We start from the raw sequence: 24,545 nt of genomic DNA on the forward strand, positions 1-24,545 counted from the left end.
TATGTCATCGCTGGGTAGTTATTCACTCACATGACAACCAGTGTTGTGATTGTGATTATCCTCATATATAAACTTATAAGCCATTTTATTTTATTTTACAGATATAATCAGACACTAAGCCTGCTATTTCCAGCTGTATTTTGTTTGTTTTCTTTCTGGGTGTCATTCTGTGGAGGTGGAGATGGACTTTTAATGCATAAAAATGATTAACTTCTCATTGAAATGCTGAATAGTTAAACTGCCGAGAATCAAAACGATCGGGGGGAAAAAAGCCTGGATATAGAATTCACATTCATTTTCCTTGACAAAAACATTTACTTTCGTTCTGTATCCTGTATAATATTTGTGCTTGATTTTTTAATTTTTTTTTAATAGAATTTATTACCCCTGAAACCTCAGAATTCCCTGCGAAATGGAGAGCATTTTAAAATTTTAAAATATTTTTATACAAAATTCTCGCCCACTAAGACAAAACAGTTACACAGCTGATGCACTTTGGCCTTTAATGGAACTGGGAGTGCTGCAAACTTCACCTTGAATGTCAACATGTTGGAAGAGGCTTTTTTAAGTTTTCTTATTGGGTTCTCTGACTTAAGATTTATCAGCTTTCTTATGTGAAAGTAATGATCAGTTTGTATACAGTTTTTACATTGATGTTTTTGTATTTTGAAATGTGACTCGGAATGTAAACAGACGTGTAATATTACACATAGATATCAACACTAACAACTGTAGATATACCAGGCAGAGCTGCAAAAATGATTTCACTTTCATCTCTGCATTTTTTTTAGATATAGTTTCATTTGTTTTTTGTAACCAGCGTGACAACTGCCAAGGTGTACAACGAATCAGTGGAGATCTGGCGATACCAACGTTATGTGATGATTGTGGACTTTGAGGAGCGTCTGGTTCTGCCTCCGCCCTTCACCATTCTCTGCTACATCTTCTTCATCCTCAAGTGGATTGGCCGCCTCATTTACAGGACTGTGGCCATGTTGTTCGCACGCACCAACATCTGCTGCATGGGCAGCGAGCTGAAGGTACAGTCTGTTTGATTGGACAGTTGGATCGTTGGCAAGTAAATTACACTGATTGGCCTTTTGAGTGATTCTAGTCCAACACTGCACCAGTACACTGAGAACAGTTGTTGATTCTTATACGTTGTTGTCTCAGAATCTCTGATAGTCACCAACATGATAATCAACATGATATCATTATTTAGAGCCTGAATAACAGACAAAATAATGTTGTAGTTAAAAATGCATGTTTTCTTCTCCATCATCTTTTTTTGTGGTTTTTTTTTGTATCAAACTGTGAACTTGTTTTCACACTGGGTTCTAAATCTGTTGTTGAAGGCTGCATTTCAAAGTAAATTGATTTGTAAGGGACACCAAACTGTAATGCAGTTACTTATGTTGTTTTTTCTCCTTTCCGTTACTAAATCAAATTTTGTGTACAGAACATGTCTTATTTCAAACAGGATCACGCTTCGAAGATTCAAATTGTGAAATTCCGACGAACAGCAGATTACAACTTCTGGAAAGAGTGCATTAACCACTATATTGACGAAGAGCAGGCTGAGCAAGTGGAACGGGATAGAGCCAAGACACAGAGTGACTTGTGAGTAAGCTGGCGGGGCAGAAAGAGATAAAAGGGACAGTTTGAGGGAGAAGGGAAAAACATCAGAAGGGCTCCAGTACTAAGGGGTTGCAGGGGTCAGGTATGGAGGTGTACTGTGTACATGTGATTTTGAAAAGCAATTTTAAACCGACTATGTGTTAAGCCTGTGTGTGAATTGGTTGAACCTTGTATGATAACCCTGATTCCTTTTTGTTTCTGTTTGTATATGTGTATATGTGTATACATATATGTGTGTATGTGTGTGTGTGAATCTTCTGGATTAAACCATATTTCTGGATTGTGAACAGTTCATTTTGTTTAGGTTCCGGATTCACAAGATTTTCTTGGGTTGTTCACGGTTTGTTGCTAGACTGGTATTTCATTAAAATGTGGTTTAACCTGTTCAGTGCCAGATAATTTTGTGTAAAAAAAAAAGTGCTCTCCCTTGCCAGGGAATTTTGAGGATTCAGGGGTAATAATGTTTAAAAAAATTCTAGCACAAAAGCTATAGGAGGTACAGAATGAAATTTTACTTTTTTGCTAAGGAAAATGAATGCAGATTTTATATCTGGGCCTTTTTTTTTAACCTCTATTATTAGAAGTGGAGTGATGGCCTAGAGGTAACGCGTCCGCCCAGGAAGTGAGAGAATCTGAGCGCACTGGTTCGAATCACACCGGCCGACATTCGGATGAGACTATAAACCGAGGTCCCGTGTGCAGCATGCATTTAGCGCACGTAAAAGAACCCACGGCAACAAAAGTGTTGTCCTTGGCAAAATCCATTTTGATAGGAAAACAAATAAAATTGCAGGCAGAAAAAAAACACAAAAAAATGGGTGGCGCTTTCAGTATTGCGATGTGCTCTCCCTTGGGAGAGCAGCCCAAATTTCACACAGAAAAAATCTGTGGTGACAAAAAGAGTAATACAATACAATACAGTACAATAATAATAATAATGGTAATAATGGATACTTATATAGCACACTATCCAGAAATCTGCTCTAGGCGCTTTACAAAAACACTTTTGTTAACATAACACATTACATCAATGTTACATACACACATCAAAATGTGACAACACACACACACACACACACACACACACACACACACTGCATACATACATTTTAACATACATGTGTATCTAACAGTTGCCCTCAACACATACACACACATAGACAGGTACAAACTTACATAAACACACACACACACACACACACACACACACACAACTGTAACTTCTGACATGAGGTATCCTGAGATACCCCATGGTTTGTTTATTAAACCTGCTGCTGCATCTATGATCATTTGTTAGATTACAGACAAAACATAAGTATAACCAGCCACGCAGTTGCTTTCAATTACCAGTGTAGACCTACCTGTCTGGGGTTATTCTGCCAATGGTCATATGATTGTTTTTTGTTTTTTTTTTATCTTCCCCAGTCTGGTCCAACTGCTGGAAGAAATGAGGCAGCAGCATCTCTTGACACAGCATCTTAATGACCGCATCATTCAGCTGGAGTCCAACATGACCAATAACTGTGTCCTGCTTGAAGAGATGAAACACATGATCCATCGACTTGGTAAGAATTACAGTGCATATGGTTTGTTTATTACACCTGTTTATTACACCTGCTACTGCATCCATGATCATTTGTTGGACAACAGACAAAACATAAGTATATCATGGCATGCAGTTGCTTTCAGTTACCAGTGTAGACCTACCTGTCTGGGGTTATTGGTGTGTTGATTAAAGGGCAAGTTTATTCTGAAAAAAAAAGCAACTGATAAATGTTAAGAATGAATAAGAGAAAACAATATTCCATTGTTCACACAGAAGTAGTGTCCCTTTTGAATGAAGTGATGTTTTTATTGTTCTGTTGTTGTTTTTCCCAGAGAATGTTCACATCACAAAGAGTTCACATGTTTGTTGTTATTATCTTTTTTGTTGTAAAAACTTCAAACAAGACCAGTAACAATGTCAAAAGAATTGATTGAAGTTTTTAGATACAATTTTGAAATGAACAGCAAAAATTGGTGTTGTTTTTTCTAAGAGAAATGTTTGAATCCTCAATGCTGAACAAAAAAAAAAAAAAAAAAAAAAAAAAAGAAAAGAAAAAAAAAATCTACCCACTATTTCTAAAGAACAGAAGGAAAAAAAGTTTTGAACAACAGGAAATCAACAGGTTGAGAACAAAGACATCAAATAAAAAATAAATTGCTCATTTCTTCTTCTTCTTCTTCTGCGTTCACTCGAAAGTGCACGAGTGGGCTTTTACGTGTATGCCCGTTTTTACCCCGCCATGTAGGCAGCCATACTCCGTTTTCGGGGGTGTGCATGCTGGGTATGTTCTTGTTTCCATAACCCACCAAACGCTGACATGGATTACAGGATCTTTAACGTGCGTATTTGATCTTCTGCTTGCATATACACACGAAGGGGGTTCAGGCACTAGCAGGTCTGCACATATGTTGACCTGGGAGATCGTAAAAATCTCCACCCTTTACCCACCAGGCGCCGTCACCGTGATTCGAACCCGGCTCATTTCAATCAAGTTGGCGAAGTCAGCACACCCAGATAGTTTATCTCTCCCTCTGCATCATGAAGCATGAGGAGAATGTGACCTATCAATAAGGAAATCAGTAAAAAGAAGTTATTTAGTCTTTTTTTTATCATCTTTTCAACAGTTGGTCACTGAAACATGATTTAAAATGATTTCTCTTTTCTGTTTGGACTTCCATAATTCAGACTTTAAAATTACTACCAGTTTTTAATCCAGAAAAGTGAAAGCATGGACTGGAAAGAGTTTCAGAAAAAACCCCACAATCTAACTTGTAACAGAGTGTTTGGAAAGTATGGATTTGAATGAAATTTGATTCCAATGTTTTTACACACACACACACACAGACAAATCACACACACACAACACACACACACACACACACACACACACACACACACACACCACACAGACTGAATTGTTGGTTCTTGTAGTGTTCTTGTAGTGTGACTTTCACTATAGTATTTTACTCTATAGTATTATTGTATTGATTATCTTTCAGTTTGTTAATTGATGTTATAATTTATTGTTTTACAGGATTTTGATTTCATTAATTATATGTGGCCTTTGTCAGCAAGTGTGTCAACAATTTCTCGTTTAGAGATAATAAAATGTTATTCTATCTTGTTTTGTTATAAGCTTAAAATTAAGGCTGTATTTTGTGAATTTGTTTTCCTATGAATCCCAGAAGACTTCAGGACTTAAGCCACCTAAATAATTGTAATAATTAGTCCAGAATATATTTACTCATCACATGAGTTGCGTTTATAGGCTGTGTTTTATTTGGAATGAATATCCATTGAGGGCACAGAACTTGGTAGTTATTTTCCTTTGAAAACAAAAGTTGAAAAGATTCAGTCACAAGGAGTCATATTTTCTCTACATTACTTTCCAAGTTGACTTGCCAGCTACCTCAGAGTCCGAAAAAATGAAATTGATTTTGGGTCTTCTGCTGTGGTTCATAAAGGTAGGTAAGAGGTGCTTTCTGTTGCCCATACAAAACCCTCACGGTACATAGAGAGACAGTATGGGGAAAGGGCTGTCTGTGAGTTGGTCATGAATTTCAGTGGCTTTATGCTGCAGATCCGGCCACACAAAAGCTGCATCAAGAGTCCCAGAAGTTAATTCACACTGCATCCCGTCACTCGCCTTACAAGGACACCCTCATTCGCAGGTTCCCTGTCTTCGACAAGTATGTCCCTTGGGAGGTACAGCTTGTGGTTTTTTTCTTTTCTTTCGTTTTTTTTTTTTTGTAAATGAATGGTGTGTGTGTGTGTGTGTGTGTGTGTGTGTGTGTGTGTGTGTGTGTTGGAAACAAAGAGTAACATTTTAAAAGATCCAAGAAAAGGATTTTGACAAGGGCGTTATCTATTTAAGTACTCACAGATGTCACAGATGTAAACACAAGCAATTACCTGCATGCTGTATTCTTCCATACACATAAACACATTCACAGCTACATTCTTAAACATATATACATACACACACAAGCGTGCGCACACACACATACACACACACACACACACATACACACATCGTGTGAAGAAAATGTGTTTGAGCACCTGTCCAAAATCATGTGAGCTTGACCGTGTCCCATCCTCTTTGTTGGTTGAATGTATTGTTCTACTGCCATATATTACTCATGTCATCAGTTCTTCCTCATTGTCTGGTTGTTTTCCTGAAAGCTCCAGATCTGCTGTTGTATGTCCACTTATCAAGAAGCCATCTTTGGATCATAATTATTAAAAAAAAATTATCAACCTGTCTCAAATCTGTCATTTTTTATCAAAATTGCTAGCAAAGATATTATTGTCTCAGCTCTTAACTCATCTGGAGCAAAATTGTTTACTTAATTCTCAGCAGTCAGCTTATAGACGTGGTCATAGCTGTGAAACACATACCTGCCAACCATTCCTATTTTTAGGATTTTTTCTGTATTTTAGCACTGATTCCCAAATTACTTTTTTCTGCATATTTTTCCAAATTTTGAAATTTCAACAAAAAAACGAAAGTTGTTGCAGGTCCATTTCTTTGCGTGTTGTATGCTTGACTATGTGTGAAAACATATCTATGTGTTCACATGCACATGCATGTGTATGAATATGTATTTGTGTGTGTTCGTATGTTTGTTTGTGTGTGTGCGTCCGTCTGTGCTATGTGTGTGTTTGTGTGTGCCTGTGTATGTGTGTGTGTGTGGAGGGCAGCTGCTATGTATATATGTATGTTAAAATGTATATACCCACTCTGTGTGTGTGTATTTGTGTGCGTAGTATGTTAGTCACATTTTGGTGTGTGTACGTAATTGATGTACTGTGTAAAAAAAAAAGTGTTTTTGTAAAGCACCTTGAGCAGATTTCTGGATATTGTGCTTTGTAAGTATCCATTATTATTATCATTATTATTACATTCTCCCACACACTCTCTCTTTCTTCCTCTTTCACTCTCTCTCTCTCTCTCTCTCTCTCTGTCTCTCTCTGTGCAACACCCACACTCACTGTCACACACACTGTCAAACACACACGCTCTGTCACACAGACACAGAAGCATGTACTCCAACTCACACTGATACTTACTCTCACACTCCTTCAAAGCTGTTGTCTGTCTTCAGGTTTCCTATGACACTTATGATCCTGGTATCTACACGGCAGCAGTCACTTCATTCCCGGAGGATATCCAAATCTGTGTGGATCCAGATGTCATTGAGTGAGTGCCTTGTTTTACTGAGACTTACATGTTAGGGATATGCTTCTGATTCTTTGTGTTGATGGAGAGCATGCATCACAGCTTCAACTTCCATTGTTAGGCTGGAGGTTGTGACTTTGTAGGCAGTATTCTCTTCCCTAATTGTTTTTCCAGTGGAAGTTGAAGCTGTGACACACGCTCTCTAGTGGCTATCATCTATCCATATGCCTGGAAACCAACATGTCATGATTCTAACAGACTCAGTGAACCTCATACAGAAAATTGAAAGTGGAATGGGAAGCTCAGAGTGGCATGAGGCAATGTGCAACTTTCAGATTAAAAAACTTACATGGTCATTCTGCCCGGGACATGCAGGTGTTAAGGGAAATGAGCGAGCTGACAGACTTGCTGGTAACGCAACAACAGTGAGCGGCCTACATCTAGGAAAATTGGAAATCCTCAGAAAAGTCAAAGAATACCAAAAAGAACAGGTACAAGGCCATCACACCAACAATCGCCTCAAAGAAATAAAGGTAGAGAGAGGAAGTGGCCGTAAGTCTAGCATGAAAGGTAGAGCACAATGCTTTGCAAATCAAATGAATATCGGCATCATTTCCAAACCAACATTGCGCAAATTTCTTCAAAAGGGAACAGAGTCTCTATGGGCTTTTCCAAATACAGTAGACTGAGCAACATGCCAGACGCCACTTTCCTGGCATCAGAGATCTTTCCCACCCCTCTTGCGGCCAATCAGTGGCAGCCTCTGTGCGTGTGTGTGTGTGTCTGTGTATGTCTGTTTGTTTGTGTGCGTGCGCGAGTGTGTAAGTGTACACGTGTCAGGAGAGCTCTGTGCACGTGCATCTGTGCGTGTGCGTGTGTGTGTGTGTGTAGAGGATGAGGTATGTGTGTGTGTGCATGTCTGTACTGTAGAAGCAACTTAATACATGTATTGGAATGTGCGGGTGTGCATATATATATATATTTGTATAATTATATGTGTGTGGGGTTGGGGGTGGGGATATGGGCGTATGTGTGTGTGTTTGTACAAGTAAGTGTGTGTGTGTGTGTGTGTGTGTGTGTGCGCATGCCGTGGAAACTGTGATACGTAGCCTAGAAATGACTGTGTGTAGGAGGGGGAGCGGAGGGGGAAGGGGGTGTGCAGGGTAATTTGTGTGTGTGTGTGTGTGTGTCGGGGCTCATGTACGTTTATGTGTATTTGTTTCACATATGATTCCTGCTCATTTGAAAACAAGAAGAACAAACCAGAAACACATGAGGGATAGGAGTAGGGTGTTACCACACTAAGTTAACATTAGTCCAAATTTCAAATGATATTTTTGTTCACAATCTGAAATGAGTGTTTATCACAAAAATTCCAAACACTTGTGCACAATTCCTCACAAAAAACAATTTTTAGGTTTTAGGTTTCTATTAAAGGTTTATTGTCCTTTGTACTTGGAATTGAATTAATAGTGTTATATAATCTGTAAATTGCATAAATTGATCTAAATTATATTTTTTGCTCACCATCAAAAAACAATTTTTTGTAGATCCATTGAAATGTTGTGCTGGCTTGTTCCAGACAGTTTTAGTCACATCAGATCCACATTTCACTAATATCCTAAAATGAATTACATGTTCATACTTTTAACCCATGCCCCTCTTGTTTATGATTTTACTGCTCAGATACTTAATACAAAAGCTTAACAAATTCCACAGTGACCAGTCTGCAGGCAACATGGTGAACAAAGACGTTATATGTTGTTTAAGTGACTGGAATTTTCAGCATGTTCAATCTAGTTGATTAGTTAGCCTCTTTAAGATAATGGTATGCAATAAACATGTCGATGGTGCACTAAGTTTCATTCTGTGTGGTCTGTCCAGAATTAATTTTTCTTTTCTTTAACCGAGACATCAAGCTGTCATAAAACCACAACTTAATCAAACACTAAAATCCAGCAACCCAAATACTAATCAAGCAACAAACTGGGAATGACCTTAGAGAACCATGTGCTTCCACAGACTAAAGGAAATGAACGGTTGACAATCCGGAAATATGGTTTAATTCAGTACAGTTACACCTGTATAGTAATGTGTGGATTAAAACAAAAAGTTTAATCCAAACTGGGTGTCAGAGCATTTCCAGGGAAAATGAATTTATTTATGTTTACCACATACATACATACATAATACACACACACACACACACACACACACACACACACAACCGAAGCATGGTTGTTATATACTCAACTTTGTTTCACACATTTGCAAATAATGATAAAAGAAATATTTTTCATGGATAATCATAACAGTTTTAAGACTGATAAAGATAATTGATAGAGACAAATGTTTTTCAGACTGATAAAGGTAATTGATAGAGACAAATGTTTTTCATGGATAATCATAACAGTTTTAAGACTGATAAAGATAATTGATAGAGACAAATGTTTTTCAGACTGATAAAGGTAATTGATAGAGACAAATGTTTTTCAGACTGATAAAGGTAATTGATAGAGACAAATGTTTTTCAGACTAATGGACGAGCAGAACAAACGACAGCGACTGAGCCCTGAGGAGCTTGAACAGTTGCCTCCCCTCCCTGAATTCAAACCTTTGTACAACACGGTGCATTGCTGCATCATCAATGATGTGAATGTGGAAACTGATCGAACCTCGTGGATGACTGTTGAAAACCAGCCTATGAGATACAAGCTGGACAGCATGAATCTTCCTTTGTGAGTAATTACTTCCATCGGGTTTGTGCATGTGATACTGTCACTGTGTGTATGTGTGGGAGAGGGCTGGAGGGGAATGCTCAGTGTTTGTCTCTGGAGAGGAGTGTGTGTGTGTGTGTGTGTGTGTGTGTGTGTGTGTTCTCATGGGGCATATATGTGTGTGTGTGCATGTGTTTTCATTTAAAAATCTGTTCTTTGTAATATCATTTCTCATTCACTTAAGACAGTATCTCAAATGAAAGAGTGCCTTAAAAAATAGCACAAAATATTTACTGTACAGAAATTCAAAGATAAACTCTGGAATGGAAAAAAAATATATTGTGGTTGCCAGATGATTAAGTATTTCCCTTGATTAGATTTAGGTACACCCATCAGAAACTTGAAATAGAATTTGGTAGATACAGAGGGGTTTCAAAGGAAAACATAACATGCAAAGTCTGTAATATGATTGAATTTGGAGAAGAATTTATTCATATTTTCAACTGTCAGAATATTCTGAAAATCTAAGAAAGTCTCTGCCCCAAAAAGAGGAGAAGAGACCCAGAGGATGAGATGAAGGCAGCTACATGGACATGGGGCCCAGTTGAAGAGGACTCCCCAGACCTGAGTCTGCTGTGTGGCCCTCTGCTTCTCAAGGAGTCCACAAAATAAGTCGTCCCATGCCCAGTATATACATGCAAGAGCAGTCAGAAACATTTGATAGTCCGTGCCATTGATAGCAGATACTTCTGCCTGTCCAGGAACCCAATGGGCAGGACAGGACTGCGAGGTCGAGGGAAGCTGTGGCGCTTTGGACCGAACCACAGGATAGCGGCAGTTGTGACAAGATGGAGAAGGAAGTACTCTCCAATGGGGTTCCCCCTGGATCACCTGTTTGTGGATGGGAAGAAAGTGTTGGAGTGTCTGGTGGTCAGTCGGAGAGGGACCGAGGAACTCACACTGCCTGGAGTAAGTGGTCTCTGTGGGTGGGGCTGGGCTTTTGGTGTCTTTTTGTTGCTTAACATGCAGACTGTAGACTGATTTGCTGTGGTTAAAGAGTTACTTGCTACATTGGATAGCTTTCCTTTGGTTTATCAGTGCCATGATGAAATGGGGTATCTTCACAATATTCCCCCATCAAAGTAAAGCATCAAGAGTATGTTTGTATCAGATTTGATCTGAAGAGGATGAAATGTTTCAGAACAAAGGTTTGAGAAAATATATTAAACATTATATTCAGTTGAATAGTTGTATGTGGTTGACAGGCAAGTGGAGTAATCATCATAAATTGGAGATTTTTTTCTTGCAAAAACGAGTTAATGTACAGTCTAAACAGGAGAATTATTTACGTTGACTATGAATTGTCAACCATTTGAGGAATTCTAAGTTTTTATCCGACAATGAACATTGGTTTCACTGATTGTCATAGTAAAATTCATGAGAGCAATATATTTTCTTTGATGATGTCACATACCAAACCTCTGAAGTTAGTTGACAATTTTTTTAACAGTTATGACTGTTGTTGCTGTTTTGTGGTTATTGGTTCACATGTGTAAACAAGTGTAATTACACTGTTTCTTTGTCTATGTGCCTTTCTTCCTGTATGTTTGTATGTATGTGTGTTTGTGTCCATGATAAATTAACAAATTCAATTTTTTGGGAGTACTGTCAACATCAGGTTTGGTTTAAAAATATATCTTCTTTTCACACAGTCTAATTTTTGGGGGTGTAAGTCTTATGGATTAATCCATATTTCTGGATCATGAATATTTTATTTAGTTTGGTCTCTGGATATGCAGAATTTTCTTTGACATTTTTGGTTAATTGCCTGACAGATGAAAACTGCATTTCATTAAGTTTTGGTTTTGAGATGGCAAGACATTCCATTTCATTTTATGTAAAAAAAGCCTTGCATAATCAGGGGGCCGGTTAAGGAATTATATCCTAGAAAATTAAAAAAAACTGAATCAAATTTTCATAAATTCAAATCTAACTTACATATACACTTGATGTATTTTTCAAAGTTGACACCTCTTTATCCTTAAATGTACTGATTATGTTTTAATATCATTAATGTATCTATATGTGACCCTCCACCACGAAATGAGTCGCTTTGCACCAGAGGTAGATTTTTAGTTATTGGTATATCATAAATCTGCAATAAAAGAGCTTTACAGCAAAAAAAAAAAAGAAAAAAAAAAAGTTTGTAAATCGGATGATTCTGTGAAAAGTTATTGTGATTTTAATGTCTAAAGTCGCGAAAGTAACAAACTGAGAAATCAAGGCCGAAAAGTTTTGGAACATGTTCATAGCAATCACATACTTCTAAGCAAGATATGTTCATCAAATTTGACACACACATACTTAGTGGCAATATCCACAATTGCACAAAGTTTGAAAGAAAAATATTGAGTATACTTGATTTTATTCAAATAAGAATTTACTGATTTTTATGGAAAGAATTGCAACTGAGGCGTAAGTATACTTAATTTTAATCAGCTCAACATGACTAAAAACCTTCCTGTTTTAAAATGAGTTTTGTTGTGGTGTTGTTTGTGGTTCAATTACAATGAAACGTTTGCATTGTATAGTATGTGTACTAAACTTTATGCCAGAATAAAGGGAAAAAATGCTAAATCATGATGCCGAATCATGTAATTGTTGTAATTCAATGTGCTCACTGATTACTGTGCTTGTGATATTACCACAATCCATGCAACAAGCACAACAAAATAACAAAAAAGATCCATACAACAAAACTGCTCACACAAAAGGTACAAGTTCATGTGCGTTTTATCCCAGCATAGCATCAAATGAAATACACTTCATAATCCAAATGAACACTTCAAACACTTCATCTGGAAAACAAACCTAATTGCTAAACCCATACTTCACACAATAAAGACACACAACCTCATCAGTCAAACACTCGATCTGTTAAAAAAATGTGCAGATATGTGGCACAGGTAATCAGTTCTTGTGGTACAAAGTGTTAGTCATCAGGGTGGATGGTGTTGATGTTGAACCTTCTTCCTCCACTCTTTTTTCTCCACCAGTGGTGTCAGCTAGTATGTTCCAAAAATGCATGGTTTATCCTGAAACAGTTTGTTATGTAATACTTCTTAATCTCCTTTTATTTTCTATATGTTATGAAGTGTATTCATTAATGCTAATAATGTTAGATTAAATATCAACAGTAATTTCAGTTTTGTACATCTGCATCAGAGTTTTCATTCTTTACACAGAACTTTGCAAAATACTTTACTTCTATGTATATTTTATCAGAAAAAAAAAAAAATTCTTTCATAATATAATCAGATAAAGCAGTTTACTGATAATAAAAGTATGAAATAGTGATTATTAATGTTGTATCACTATGAGTATCAGTGTGCATATCAGTGTGCATGTGCATGACATGCTGCAATGCATAAAGTTACTTTATGCATAGTGGCATGCCAAGCACATGCACACTGATATCATTTATGTAAATTTCTATGCAAAACTTTACAATTCCATACATGTACATCTATACAAAGTTTGTAAAAAGAAACTAAGTTTGCACACTTAATGGTAAATTTATACTATAAATTAGTTTGTAAAAAGAAACTAAGTTTGCACACTTAATGGTAAATTTATACTATAAATCAAAGTACATTCACAGTTGACCAAAAATGCATGGTTTATCCTGAAACAGTTTGTTATGTAATACTTCTTAATCTCCTTTTATTTTCTATATGTTATGAAGTGTATTCATTAATGCTAATAATGTTAGATTAAATATCAACAGTAATTTCAGTTTTGTACATCAACATCAGAGTTTTCATTCTTTACACAGAACTTTGCAAAATACTTTACTTCTATGTATATTTTATCAGAAAAAAAAAAAAATCTTTCATAATATAATCAGATAAAGCAGTTTACTGATAATAAAAGTATGAAATAATGATTATTAATGTTGTATCACTATGAGTATCAGTGTGCATATCAGTGTGCATGTGCATGACATGCTGCAATGCATTAAGTTACTTTATGCATAGTGGCATGCCAAGCACATGCACACTGATATCATTTATGTAAATTTCTATGCAAAACTTTACAATTCCATACATGTACATCTATACAAAGTTTGTAAAAAGAAACTAAGTTTGCACACTTAATGGTAAATTTATACTATAAATTAGTTTGTAAAAAGAAACTAAGTTTGCACACTTAATGGTAAATTTATACTATAAATCAAAGTACATTCACAGTTGACCAAAAATGCATGGTTTATCCTGAAACAGTTTGTTATGTAATACTTCTTAATCTCCTTTTATTTTCTATATGTTATGAAGTGTATTCATTAATGCTAATAATGTTAGATTAAATATCAACAGTAATTTCAGTTTTGTACATCTACATCAGAGTTGTCATTCTTTACACAGAACTTTGCAAAATACTTTACTTCTATGTATATTTTATCAGAAAAAAAAAATTTCTTTCATAATATAATCAGATAAAGCAGTTTACTGATAATAAAAGTATGAAATAGTGATTATTAATGTTGTATCACTATGAGTATCAGTGTGCATGTGCATGACATGCTGCAATGCATTAAGTTACTTTATGCATAGTGGCATGCCAAGCACATGCACACTGATATCATTTATGTAAATGTCTATGCAAAACTTTACAATTCCATACATGTACATCTATACAAAGTTTGTAAAAAGAAACTAAGTTTGCACACTTAATGGTAAATTTATACTATAAATCAGTTTGTAAAAAGAAACTAAGTTTGCACACTTAATGGTAAATTTATACTATAAATCAAAGTACATTCACAGTTGACCACAAATCACTCAGTCATAGATAGGAGTTCACCAGCAGACATTTCTTTAGTTGACAGTATAGTGTGGTGGTGTTGCCTATCCTCCTAATGACATGACTTGCCAGCAGTGATCTCAGAACTGGTGTACAGGCAGGCATATCAAGTACCATCATATCTTTTAGGGCTGAAAAAGAAATTGAACAATTAGTAATACTGTTGACACAACTCTATATTTATTTACCTCAAAACAACGCACACACAGACACGGAAACACACACACACACACACACACACACACAGAGAACAAGAACAAGAACAAGAACAAAACTTTTATCTCCAGGCCTCCGGCCCCTAGAAAGAGGTCAAAAGTACACAATATGGTGATCACTCAGCCGCAACAAAATGTAAAATACGTACTAACTTAACCTGTAGAACAAAAGTGCTTCTCATGCATAGTAAATTAATTCTAACTTTCATCATTGTTACAGAATTCCTGCCATATCTTCAGGGCATTAAATATATAAATGCAGAGTTTACGAATACTGTAAACAGAACCATTCTTCAGCAAGTGGACATACGATTGACCTTGTTCAGATGTTTTTGCTGCAGGTTATTGTAAAGGACACAATTGTTTATAAAATGGTTTTCATCTTCGATCACATTACAAAGTTTACATGCGTAATTTGAATTACATTTGAATGTTCTTCCAAAAAATGATCCATTTATTGGGAGCAAACCAAGCCGTAATTTTACCAAACAGTCCCTAAAACACTTTTTATCCACATAGTCAAAATATTGCTCACACTGAAAACCAGTTTTAAACAGTCTGTAGTTATGATATATATCTTTAGACATTACTGACTCGTCCCACTCATGCATAAATATATCTTTCATTCTTTGCTTAAATAATGACAAAAATGTTTGCTCACAACCATGCCTTGTTGCAACCAGACATATCCAAACCCAAGTCTAAATAAAGTATTTTTTACTAAAGACACCCAGCATTTTTTTCCCCTTTCGTCTAAGTTAAACAACATCAAATATGCCTGTCTGGGTAATTGGTGCACATTCATATTCAGCAACCTTAACCAGTACTTGATACACCTTGTTGCACTATTTATATACAGTGGATAACGTCCTAATTCGCTGTATGCAGACTTGTTTGGCACTCTAAGTGTTATGTTCAAAAAACGTTTACAAAGGAATGAACATTCTCAATATTATCAAGTCTGTTAAGACCCCACATCTCAGAAGCGTACAAAAGAATGGGTTGTACCTGAGCATCAAATATTTTTAAAAAACATCCTTTGGAAATATCATTCAGCTTCGTTATATATTTTATACAGTCAGTGCATGCATGTTTGCCTTTTGCTGCTAAAATCCCTACTCCTTTGTTTATACTCATTTTTGTTGTAAAAACAAACCCTAGATAATTATATTCATTCACTACTTCTAGAACATTTCCATCGAGATTCCACTTTTCATATCTTCCCAAAAAGCCACCTTTTTGAAAAACCATCACTTTAGTCTTGTCAGTATTTACATTCAAGAAGAGTGTTTTACATGCATTATTCAGAATATTAATTTGATTTTGCAGACCAATCGCAGTGTTAGATAGCAGTACAATATCATCCGCAAACAGAAAAATTAACAACTCTAATAAATCAAGCAAAAACTGAATTCCATGAATACCACTGATTTCAACTGCTGATGCAATTTTGTTAACAAATAACAAAAACAGTATAGGGCCTAACATACAACCTTGCCTTAAGCCAACGGGACAATCAAAAAACTCAGTTAACTTATCTTCAATACGTATGCAAGATGTAACACATTTATACATAGCAATGATAGCATTCATAAATTTCCCCTTTATACCTTTCTGAATCAAAATATCAAACAAAGGCTGACGTTGCACAGAGTCAAATGCTTTTCTCAGATCAACAAAACAGGCGTAAAGCTTGCTTCCCTTCTTTGATAAAGATTTCTCAATAACCACGTTCAGAGTAAAAACATGATCTGTTGTGGCATAACCACGCCTGAATCCAGCCTGTGACTCTGTTAGCATATCATTTTCTTCAGCCCATTTGACTAGTCTTCCGTTTAGCACTGATGTATATAGAGAGAGAGAGAGAGAACCCTCCCCCCCCCCACACACACACACAAACCACACACACCACACACACCAACCTGACACATATACACATAAAATATCCATTAAGCAAATTCTGTGAAACTAAAAACTGTTCATAATGTCATGCCGTTGTGCCTCCCCATGCTCAGTTACATGTAATGGATAAACTGTGAAGGTGTGTGTGTGTGTGTGTGTGTGACATGTATAATGTATACACATTGTGTCACACAGTGTGTGTGTGTGTGTGTGTGTGTGTGTGTGTGTATGACATATTGTGTGTGTGTGTGTGTGTGTGTGTGTGTGATTTTCTTTTAATTTACACTCTTTATTTCCTCAGATTCACTTTATTCTTTTAATCATTTTTATTCCACATGTCAAACAGTGAATTTCTGTACCAGTGTGGAGACAATAAATCAGTCTTGAGTCAATCTTTGTTAAATAAATTATTATCAATTGATTATACCATCATTATATTTCAATAATTGTCAGTATGGGTAAAATCTGCATGCTTACCTTCAGACACTTGAGCTATATCCAGTCCCCCAGTCACTTTGCTTGCATTTTCCTTGTGTGAACTTTTAGAGACACATTTCTCTCACTTCAGTGCAGCAAGTCAGTTTCACTCGTTTCCATGTCAGTCACACCACTGATGGAACCTGGCGCATGTTGATTTCGGCAATTACAGGCGAAGGCTTCCAACCTGTCTGTATCTAGTCCAAATGTTGATTCTTCATCTACATCAAAATTAACATTAATTATTGTTGGTGAAAGCTGAACAACAATCCTGCGTCATCTGCTTTCGAAATCAGCGTCGCCTTCGTATTCACTGAGATCGATTTCATGACCATCAGCCTAGTTGGAATGGTCAGTTCCATCAATGAAGTACTGGGTTAAAAACTCACAAATGTCGTCTGCTTCACTGAATGGCAAAATGTGTGCAATGCAAGTGTATCTTGTCTGGAAAAATGCCAAGTCTCTCTTGAAATGCGTGCTTCTGTACACTGCGACCATGTTTATTAAAGCTAGCGTGCTGAATGGCTGGTTTCATCACATGGTCTCTCTCGGCCAATAACAGAGGGGGTTTTCCTTCATAGTGACGCATTGTTTACGTAGTGTATCCTTATTTTGAAAGCGACGATTGGCTCATAGTTTAAAATTTAACCAATGAAAAGGATATAGATTGAAAGAGAAGACCTTGACCTTCAAAACGATATATGATTGGACCGGTCGATTCCAAGAGATTAGGGAGGGCAAGCTTGTCAAAGTTGATCGATTTTGCGAAGTCATAGGTGATCAGAATGATGGGTTAGGTATTTCAAGCACACTTTTAAGGCAAAAGAAGACACAGTTATGCCTAGATACTTCAATATGAGATAAAAGAAAGCCTAAAGTTTACTATGAAGTGAAAATCTGAAAATCGACAACCTGACCCCCACCCGCCTAAAATCGCCGCTAGCGGCAAAGTTGGTCAGGTGCAAAGCGACTCATTCCGTGATGGAGGGTCACATATGTGTGTATATGTATGTAATATATGTATATGTATCACCTTTCTCTCTTGCTATATACTGGTATTCACTTCCTGTCATTGTCTCTGTCTGTCACTCTGTCTCTCCTTGGTTTTTTTTTTTTTTTTCATGATGATGATGTGATCTTTTTCAGTTACAGTGTGTGTTGAACTTGATAAGTTATGTTCATGCTTTCATTTCTGCCTTTAATTTTCATGTGTAAATGTGTGTGTTTGTGTGTGTGTGTGTTTTGCCTTTACGTGGTCTTTCTTATCTTTTCTTTTTTTTTTTTTTGCCCCTGAGGGCTGGATGTGAAAAAGCAGTTATGCTTACTCCAGTACCGTCATGAAATAAAAGTGTGTTTCATTTCAATTCTTAGCCACCATTTTGCATCAAAGTCAGTTTCTATGGGAATATGTTCAGTGTGCAATAGCTACTTGTGATGTTCAGTATGTGAGCGCTAGAGCAGTAAAGAAAAGACATGATTAGGTTAAACGTTTGACAGACAGGAATGTACATCTGTAAGTAGTTTGGACACAGTGAAATGCTGGTCGAATGTGGTCAGGACTGCCAGCTTTGTATTCATATTCCAGAACTCTTTTTTAATTTTTTTTTTATTGTGAACAAATGATATCATTTGGATCAGCTTTTGTGTATCAGGCAGTCTTATTTACTACAAAGAAAGTATGCTTTTGCACAGAGTATGGAGTGCAGAACAAACATTTGGAACATTATTTGTCCAAGCCGGAAAGTCCTGTTGAAGACAGTGGATGTTTGAAACTGACAGATTGATATCATGACTGTGAAACAATGAAATACTGATCAATCACTTTTGAATCATGAAGACATTTCCTCTCTTATTACATTTTTTGTTTGACAGCAGTAATGGCTTCTTTGTTGTCAGCAGGGCTACATCCAACGTGATATCATTGGGTTTTAGCTGCAATCACTGTTTGTTTTTATCTCTTTTTTTTTTCTTTAAAATAATTGTGACAATGAGTAATGATCTGTCTTGATAGGGCAATGTGTATGGCAAGACGTCGGCATACAGTGTGTTGTGTGAAGAATTTCTCAAGAGCATCTTCCTGGAAGAACATGTGGAAGGCAGTGCCAAGCTGGACCAGGATGACATGATCAGTGTGAGTAAAGACACTTCCTCACTGTCATTGCCACTGAGTTTTATGAACTCTTCTGTGAGAACTGTTGCCATTCAGTATTTGCATGCCTTTCTGTAAGGGGGTTGGGGGGGGGTGGGTGTGTGGGGGGGGGTGTATTGCCACTTAACTCCATGAGCCCTGTGCCCGAGAATTGCTCCCGTGTCAAATTTATCTCGGTGAAATGGTTTTCATGTTCCTACAGATGCATAAACTGCAAAGAAAGGGAACACATTTCTGAAGTATTTCTGGATGTGTCCACATGTAATCTGGAGGAAAAACAGTGTAATTTCTGCGTTTCTTTCACACTAGTTTGGCGTGAAGCCGGCTGAGGCTGTAAATTTCCCGAGGTGGAATGGGTTAATGTTTACATCATGTATTTTAACCTGTCTGTCTGCCTGTCATTGAGTTGCTTGTGAGCAAGGTGCATTGCCACATTCCTTAACTGACTTGAGCTCAAATTAGGCACACTCTCTTCTCACACCTGTTGCAGTGGTGCATTTGGAAAAGCTGGTAGAACTGTCAAGTGTGTTTATAAAAGCTACAGATTGATGAAAGAGAGGAAGTGGCCCGTGACCTGATGGGAGCTAAAACACTGCAGAGTTTAAGCTCAAAGTTATGGAAACTGCTGGTAACAATGCTTTGAACCTGGTGTCACGCCCTGACCCCCCCTGGGATAGGATCTACCTTCTCACAAGAAGGAATCCGGAACTCTATGGTTATTTTAAAGATAAAGCTTTATTTCTACACAAACAATTACAAGCACAAACAAATGACAATTAAAAAAAAACAACCCTAAACAGTAGAAATGTACTGCTCTAAAGTTCTATGCCATGAGAAATTCAGAGACACATATCTGCACAAACACATTCTCTCACACATATACATACTTCACACACTTGGATTCTGGGTAATGAACACGACGGTTAAACTTGATGGTGACAGTTGGTGTCCTTTCTGCCCTCCCTGTGAAGATAGAGTGTGAAGAGAAGAAGGGCATGGGCAGAACAGCCACTTACCTCTGACCACAGATGGTGAGGAGCACTGGCAAAGGGGCTGGCAGAACAACTGAACGGACAAAGTTTTACTCAAGATAATGCTGAATAGCAATGACAATGATAAAAGACGCACTGTTCATGATGAAGAGTGACAATAGATGACGAGGCGATGACAACAGACGAAGCAATAACGATGATGATGATGACTGATGATGGGTGACCTTCCTGCCCCTGCAATGCAGCTGTAGTCCAGAAGAGAAGAAGGGAGCAAACCAGGAATCTGCCCTACTACTCATACCATCCTGTATTTTCTGAGCCACTCCTAAGGCTGTAAACCTTCCAAAAATAAGCCAATATTGATCTTTGCTAGACAACACCGTTTTGACCAGCTGTGTCTGGAAATTACTTTGGAATTGTCCACTGCCTGTGAGTCGTACAGTACTGACCATACAAGACCAAGGGATGTAAACAGTCTTCAAACATTCTAGAAGACAGGTAGAAACAAAGTAAGTCATGAACTGGTGATGAAAATAGGACATGACAAATACATCCTGTAGGCGTATAAACGTGCAATAAAAGAGGATGAATGTCTCACGTCCCAAGGCAGACAGAAGGTTAAGACACATGTACTTGTCTGAATATTTAAATCACCTTTAACGTTGTGCACAAGAATTGTCAAATTGTTTCTGAAGCAAAGACATATGAAGTCAGTTTTGTTTTTTCTTTCACACTCTGCTTCTCCTCCACTCCCACTGTCTTTCACTCTGCCCATTATATATCTCTGTCTCTCTCTCTTTCTCATATTCATCTTGTTCTCCACTCTCCTTCCTCTGTTTTCCATCCTGCACCCTGTCTCTCATATCCATCTTTATGTTTTTTTACAGTACTTCGCCCAGTTTGCTCACACAGCAGGAACAAAGCAGTTTCACGACCCTCAGATAGACATGGCTGCCTCTGGTTTCTCAGCCTCCATCCTGTACCGTGGCTACATTGATGACCCCACCAACACAGACAACGCGTGGCGAGAGGCAGAGGTGTGGAACTTCCATTACGACCTGCATGACGTTTTTGATGAAAAGATCAAAGAGGTAGGAAAACAGTGTGACATGCTGCGCATTCCTTCTTCATCCTCTATTGTATTTGTTGACTGGTGGCTGTTCATTTGTTCTGTGAGTAGCTGTTTACCTTTGTGACTGTTTTCATCCTGCCATTTTGGCTGCCATCCTCTGTTTTCAGGGTGTATGTCCTGGGTATGTTATGTTTCTGTTAAGAATGCACATGTGTAATTGATCTTCTGGATATGTATACACCTGAAAGGGTTAGAGGGACTAGCAGGTTCATGTTTGCAGGAGAGTTAATTTCGTGGTGACTGGTTCATGTGAATAGTGCATGTCAACAATGGTGTCTGACTCAAATTCTTGTCAGTCACAAGGCAGACAACAGAATTAGACAAAGGGGCCCTATTGTTGCCATATATCGTTCTGAATTTGATCTATTTCAAACTCTGCTTTCCTGGGTTCGTTTGCAAGCCATCAGTGTGCGCAAATTTTGAACAAAAAGTTATGGTTACTTTCATCATCTCACTGAATGATAGCATAAGAAGGGAGGAAGTTCTATATTTTGTCCCCAATTAACTCGTTATGTTACTGATCAGCTTGGAAGTTTTCAGTTCATAAATTCTAATATTTGTTTTTTGGCGATTTTATTTCTTACCCATACAAATGGGTTGTCTGTGGGGAAAGTCAGGGGAACTGACTGGCAGTACTAAGTGAGTTAATCTGGGCTTTTTATCCAATCAGTTTGATTGTAGGTAACTGTTCAGGCATTTGAAATAAAGATAATAATTTTTGTGTAACAAGACAGTTTATTTCCACCTCCACAGAATGGCATCCATAAAGAAAACAAACAAAATAAAGCTGGAAATAGCATGCCTGTTGTTAGATTATACCTGTAGAAGAAATTAAAACAGGCTATAAGTTTATAAAAACAAATCACAGCTCGTTTAGACATGCAAGTGGATAACTGTCCCAACAATGACAAACATGGATACGGGCAGTATAAAAAATAACTCACTTTCTCATAAACTGAGCAGCCAGGCTTTTTGACAGCTAAGAGCTTTTCCCCTTTAGATGGTGAAATTCTTTGATGATGCTCACTCCCTCCACTGTCTGCTGTACATCCGGCTTGCCTCCTCTTAAAAAAACTCAACCATCTGATTCATTGACAAGAAACGTTAAAACTGTAAGCATGTGTGCTTCATGTCCAGTGCTTTTTCAACCCTGCGTTTTCATAAAAACCGTGGAGTATTGGCAGTTGTCTGTTACCAGCAGTATGCATTGAAATAATTGTGTACTGACATCCAACTGCCATGCCCACTTCTGCACCCTCTGGCTGGCATTCGACCTATTGTCTTACATCACTACTCTCCCTCTCCTACACCTCTTCCAACGCTTACCACACATATTCTGTCAGTCATAGTCATCTGCTCAAAAACACTGTCTGATTGGATAGACGGACTGAATTACCATCAAGTGGGCTGTCAGTTTCATCACTGTCGTTGTCAGTTACCTTCCTTTTCAAACCAATCATCAGACAAGAGAGATCCTTCTCCATCATGAAAGCTGTCCATAATCACAAGCAGTGCTTTCAGAATTGTGTAAATCTGCTGACTGTGACTATTTGCTTTACTGGAAACAGTTCTCAATGCCTTTTTTCGCACATGATGCGACCCCCTTTTCCATGCACCTATCACGTGGTCAGTTAGCAAATTGTTATCGAGTAGAAAGGGGTCTTCTACCTGATGTATGTTCATTTAAATAGTTTTTTTTAAATTTTTTATAATCCAGACACATCAAACTAACTGTTCAGAGTCTGTTTATGTGAATTGAACCAAACTCCAGTGAAGGAAAAATCGGAACATATGCAGGACGTCAGTGGATGTTTTATAGGCACTATGGCAACACTTTTTGTAGGATGTCAGCTGATGTCTTATAGGCACTCTACTGGTTAATTAGGGTTATTTTCTTTCGTATTAACAGTTAAATTTCTGCAATTAGACTAAGTTGATCCAAATTGTATTTTTATGCTCACCTTAAAAAGGAGAAGAATTTTTTTAAAACATTGTGCTGGTTTGTGCCAGACATTTCTGTTAAAACTTATGCACAGCCTGAATCACTATGGCTGTGAGCCAAATTGGGATGGATCAGAAGACCAGATATTAGATTCATTTTCAAGCGCTTTATGAATGATGGACTCGCATGAAATGGTTTGGCTTGTGATATTATGTTAATGTTGATATTATGTTAATGTTTTGGATACATATGTATGAGATCCATTAATCAAAAATATTTCCCACAGTGTATTCAGATTGATATCCATCACATGGCACAATTTTGTTACTCCTGGCAGATGTATACATCAATGTAACATTCAAACTAAACCGAAGAAGCTTCTATTTGATCTAAAAATGATAAAAGAACTGCTATGAGTCAAAGTATCAATATGTCAGATAAAAGTGCTAGGGTATGTTAAAAACAAAGAAAATTGTTACAGTAACATGACTGGAAACAATTTTGGTTTCTTTACAATGTTTTGTGCCCTTCTCAGAAATGCATTGTAATTATTATTAAGATGTATGGAAAGTACTGATTTCCCCCCTATTTTTAAGCCAATTTTTTGGTCAACAAAGTATTTCCAGAGAAAATGAACTTGTAAAAGTTGACCACAGATTCACACACACATCAATACAAAATACAACTGAAATGCAGGGAGAGCAAAAAAAAAAAAAAAAAAAAAATCAACTATTGATTTTCAGGTCTTGGTTGAGATATTGAGATATGAATGGGGTATGGGTGGGGAAGAGGGGGGATTTGGTTGACTGTTACTGCTTTATTTTCCTCTTTCAGAGGGAGAAAATGTGGCAAGAAGTGATGCCCCACATGAATCTGTACGGCAACCAGGACTCCATCGTGATGGAGGCAGCCCGCATTCACAACGCCTACAGCTGAACTGCCTCACCAGGTGTGGATGCTGAGAAAGTGTTCACATCACAGCTCATGTTGTGGGGTGGGCACTGTTCATCCTGACTGAAAGTGTCTGTTGGATGTCTGCTCTTCCTTTGGTCGTGTGTCAGACACAGGTTCTGCACCATTGACAATGAAGGGAGAGTCATCATGGAGGGAGGAGACAGAAGACCAAGTGTTTTGCATTTAAAGCCCAAGCTGTGAATATTTCTTACTTGATGTGTTGATGTGTGGTATGAAACAGCGTGTCCTGTATCACAGTTCAGATTATGACTATATTGTTGTCACTTTTGTATCAGCTGAAACCATCTGACTGTACCACAGTTCCAGCTTGACAGTCAC

The 24,545-nt window shown here is 37.4% G+C and overlaps 1 protein-coding gene across 1 annotated transcript in view; it reads left to right on the forward strand.

The window, feature by feature from the left end:
• LOC143299022 (transient receptor potential cation channel subfamily M member-like 2) overlaps window positions 1-24,221 on the forward strand; it is a 90,253-nt gene extending 66,032 nt beyond the window's left edge. Inside the window, exons 24-33 of the mRNA XM_076612099.1 lie at window positions 821-1,040; window positions 1,481-1,620; window positions 3,064-3,203; window positions 5,265-5,389; window positions 6,790-6,884; window positions 9,398-9,601; window positions 10,342-10,549; window positions 19,049-19,168; window positions 21,066-21,269; window positions 24,087-24,221. Of these exons, the coding sequence (XP_076468214.1) occupies window positions 821-1,040; window positions 1,481-1,620; window positions 3,064-3,203; window positions 5,265-5,389; window positions 6,790-6,884; window positions 9,398-9,601; window positions 10,342-10,549; window positions 19,049-19,168; window positions 21,066-21,269; window positions 24,087-24,188 (1,558 nt within the window). The 3' untranslated portion in view covers window positions 24,189-24,221. The remainder of the gene's footprint in view (window positions 1-820; window positions 1,041-1,480; window positions 1,621-3,063; window positions 3,204-5,264; window positions 5,390-6,789; window positions 6,885-9,397; window positions 9,602-10,341; window positions 10,550-19,048; window positions 19,169-21,065; window positions 21,270-24,086) is intronic.
• The last annotated feature ends 324 nt before the right edge of the window (window positions 24,222-24,545 follow it).

The sequence above is a fragment of the Babylonia areolata genome, chromosome 24 (genome assembly GCF_041734735.1).
Source record: "Babylonia areolata isolate BAREFJ2019XMU chromosome 24, ASM4173473v1, whole genome shotgun sequence".
Taxonomy (NCBI): Eukaryota; Metazoa; Mollusca; class Gastropoda; order Neogastropoda; family Buccinidae; genus Babylonia; species Babylonia areolata.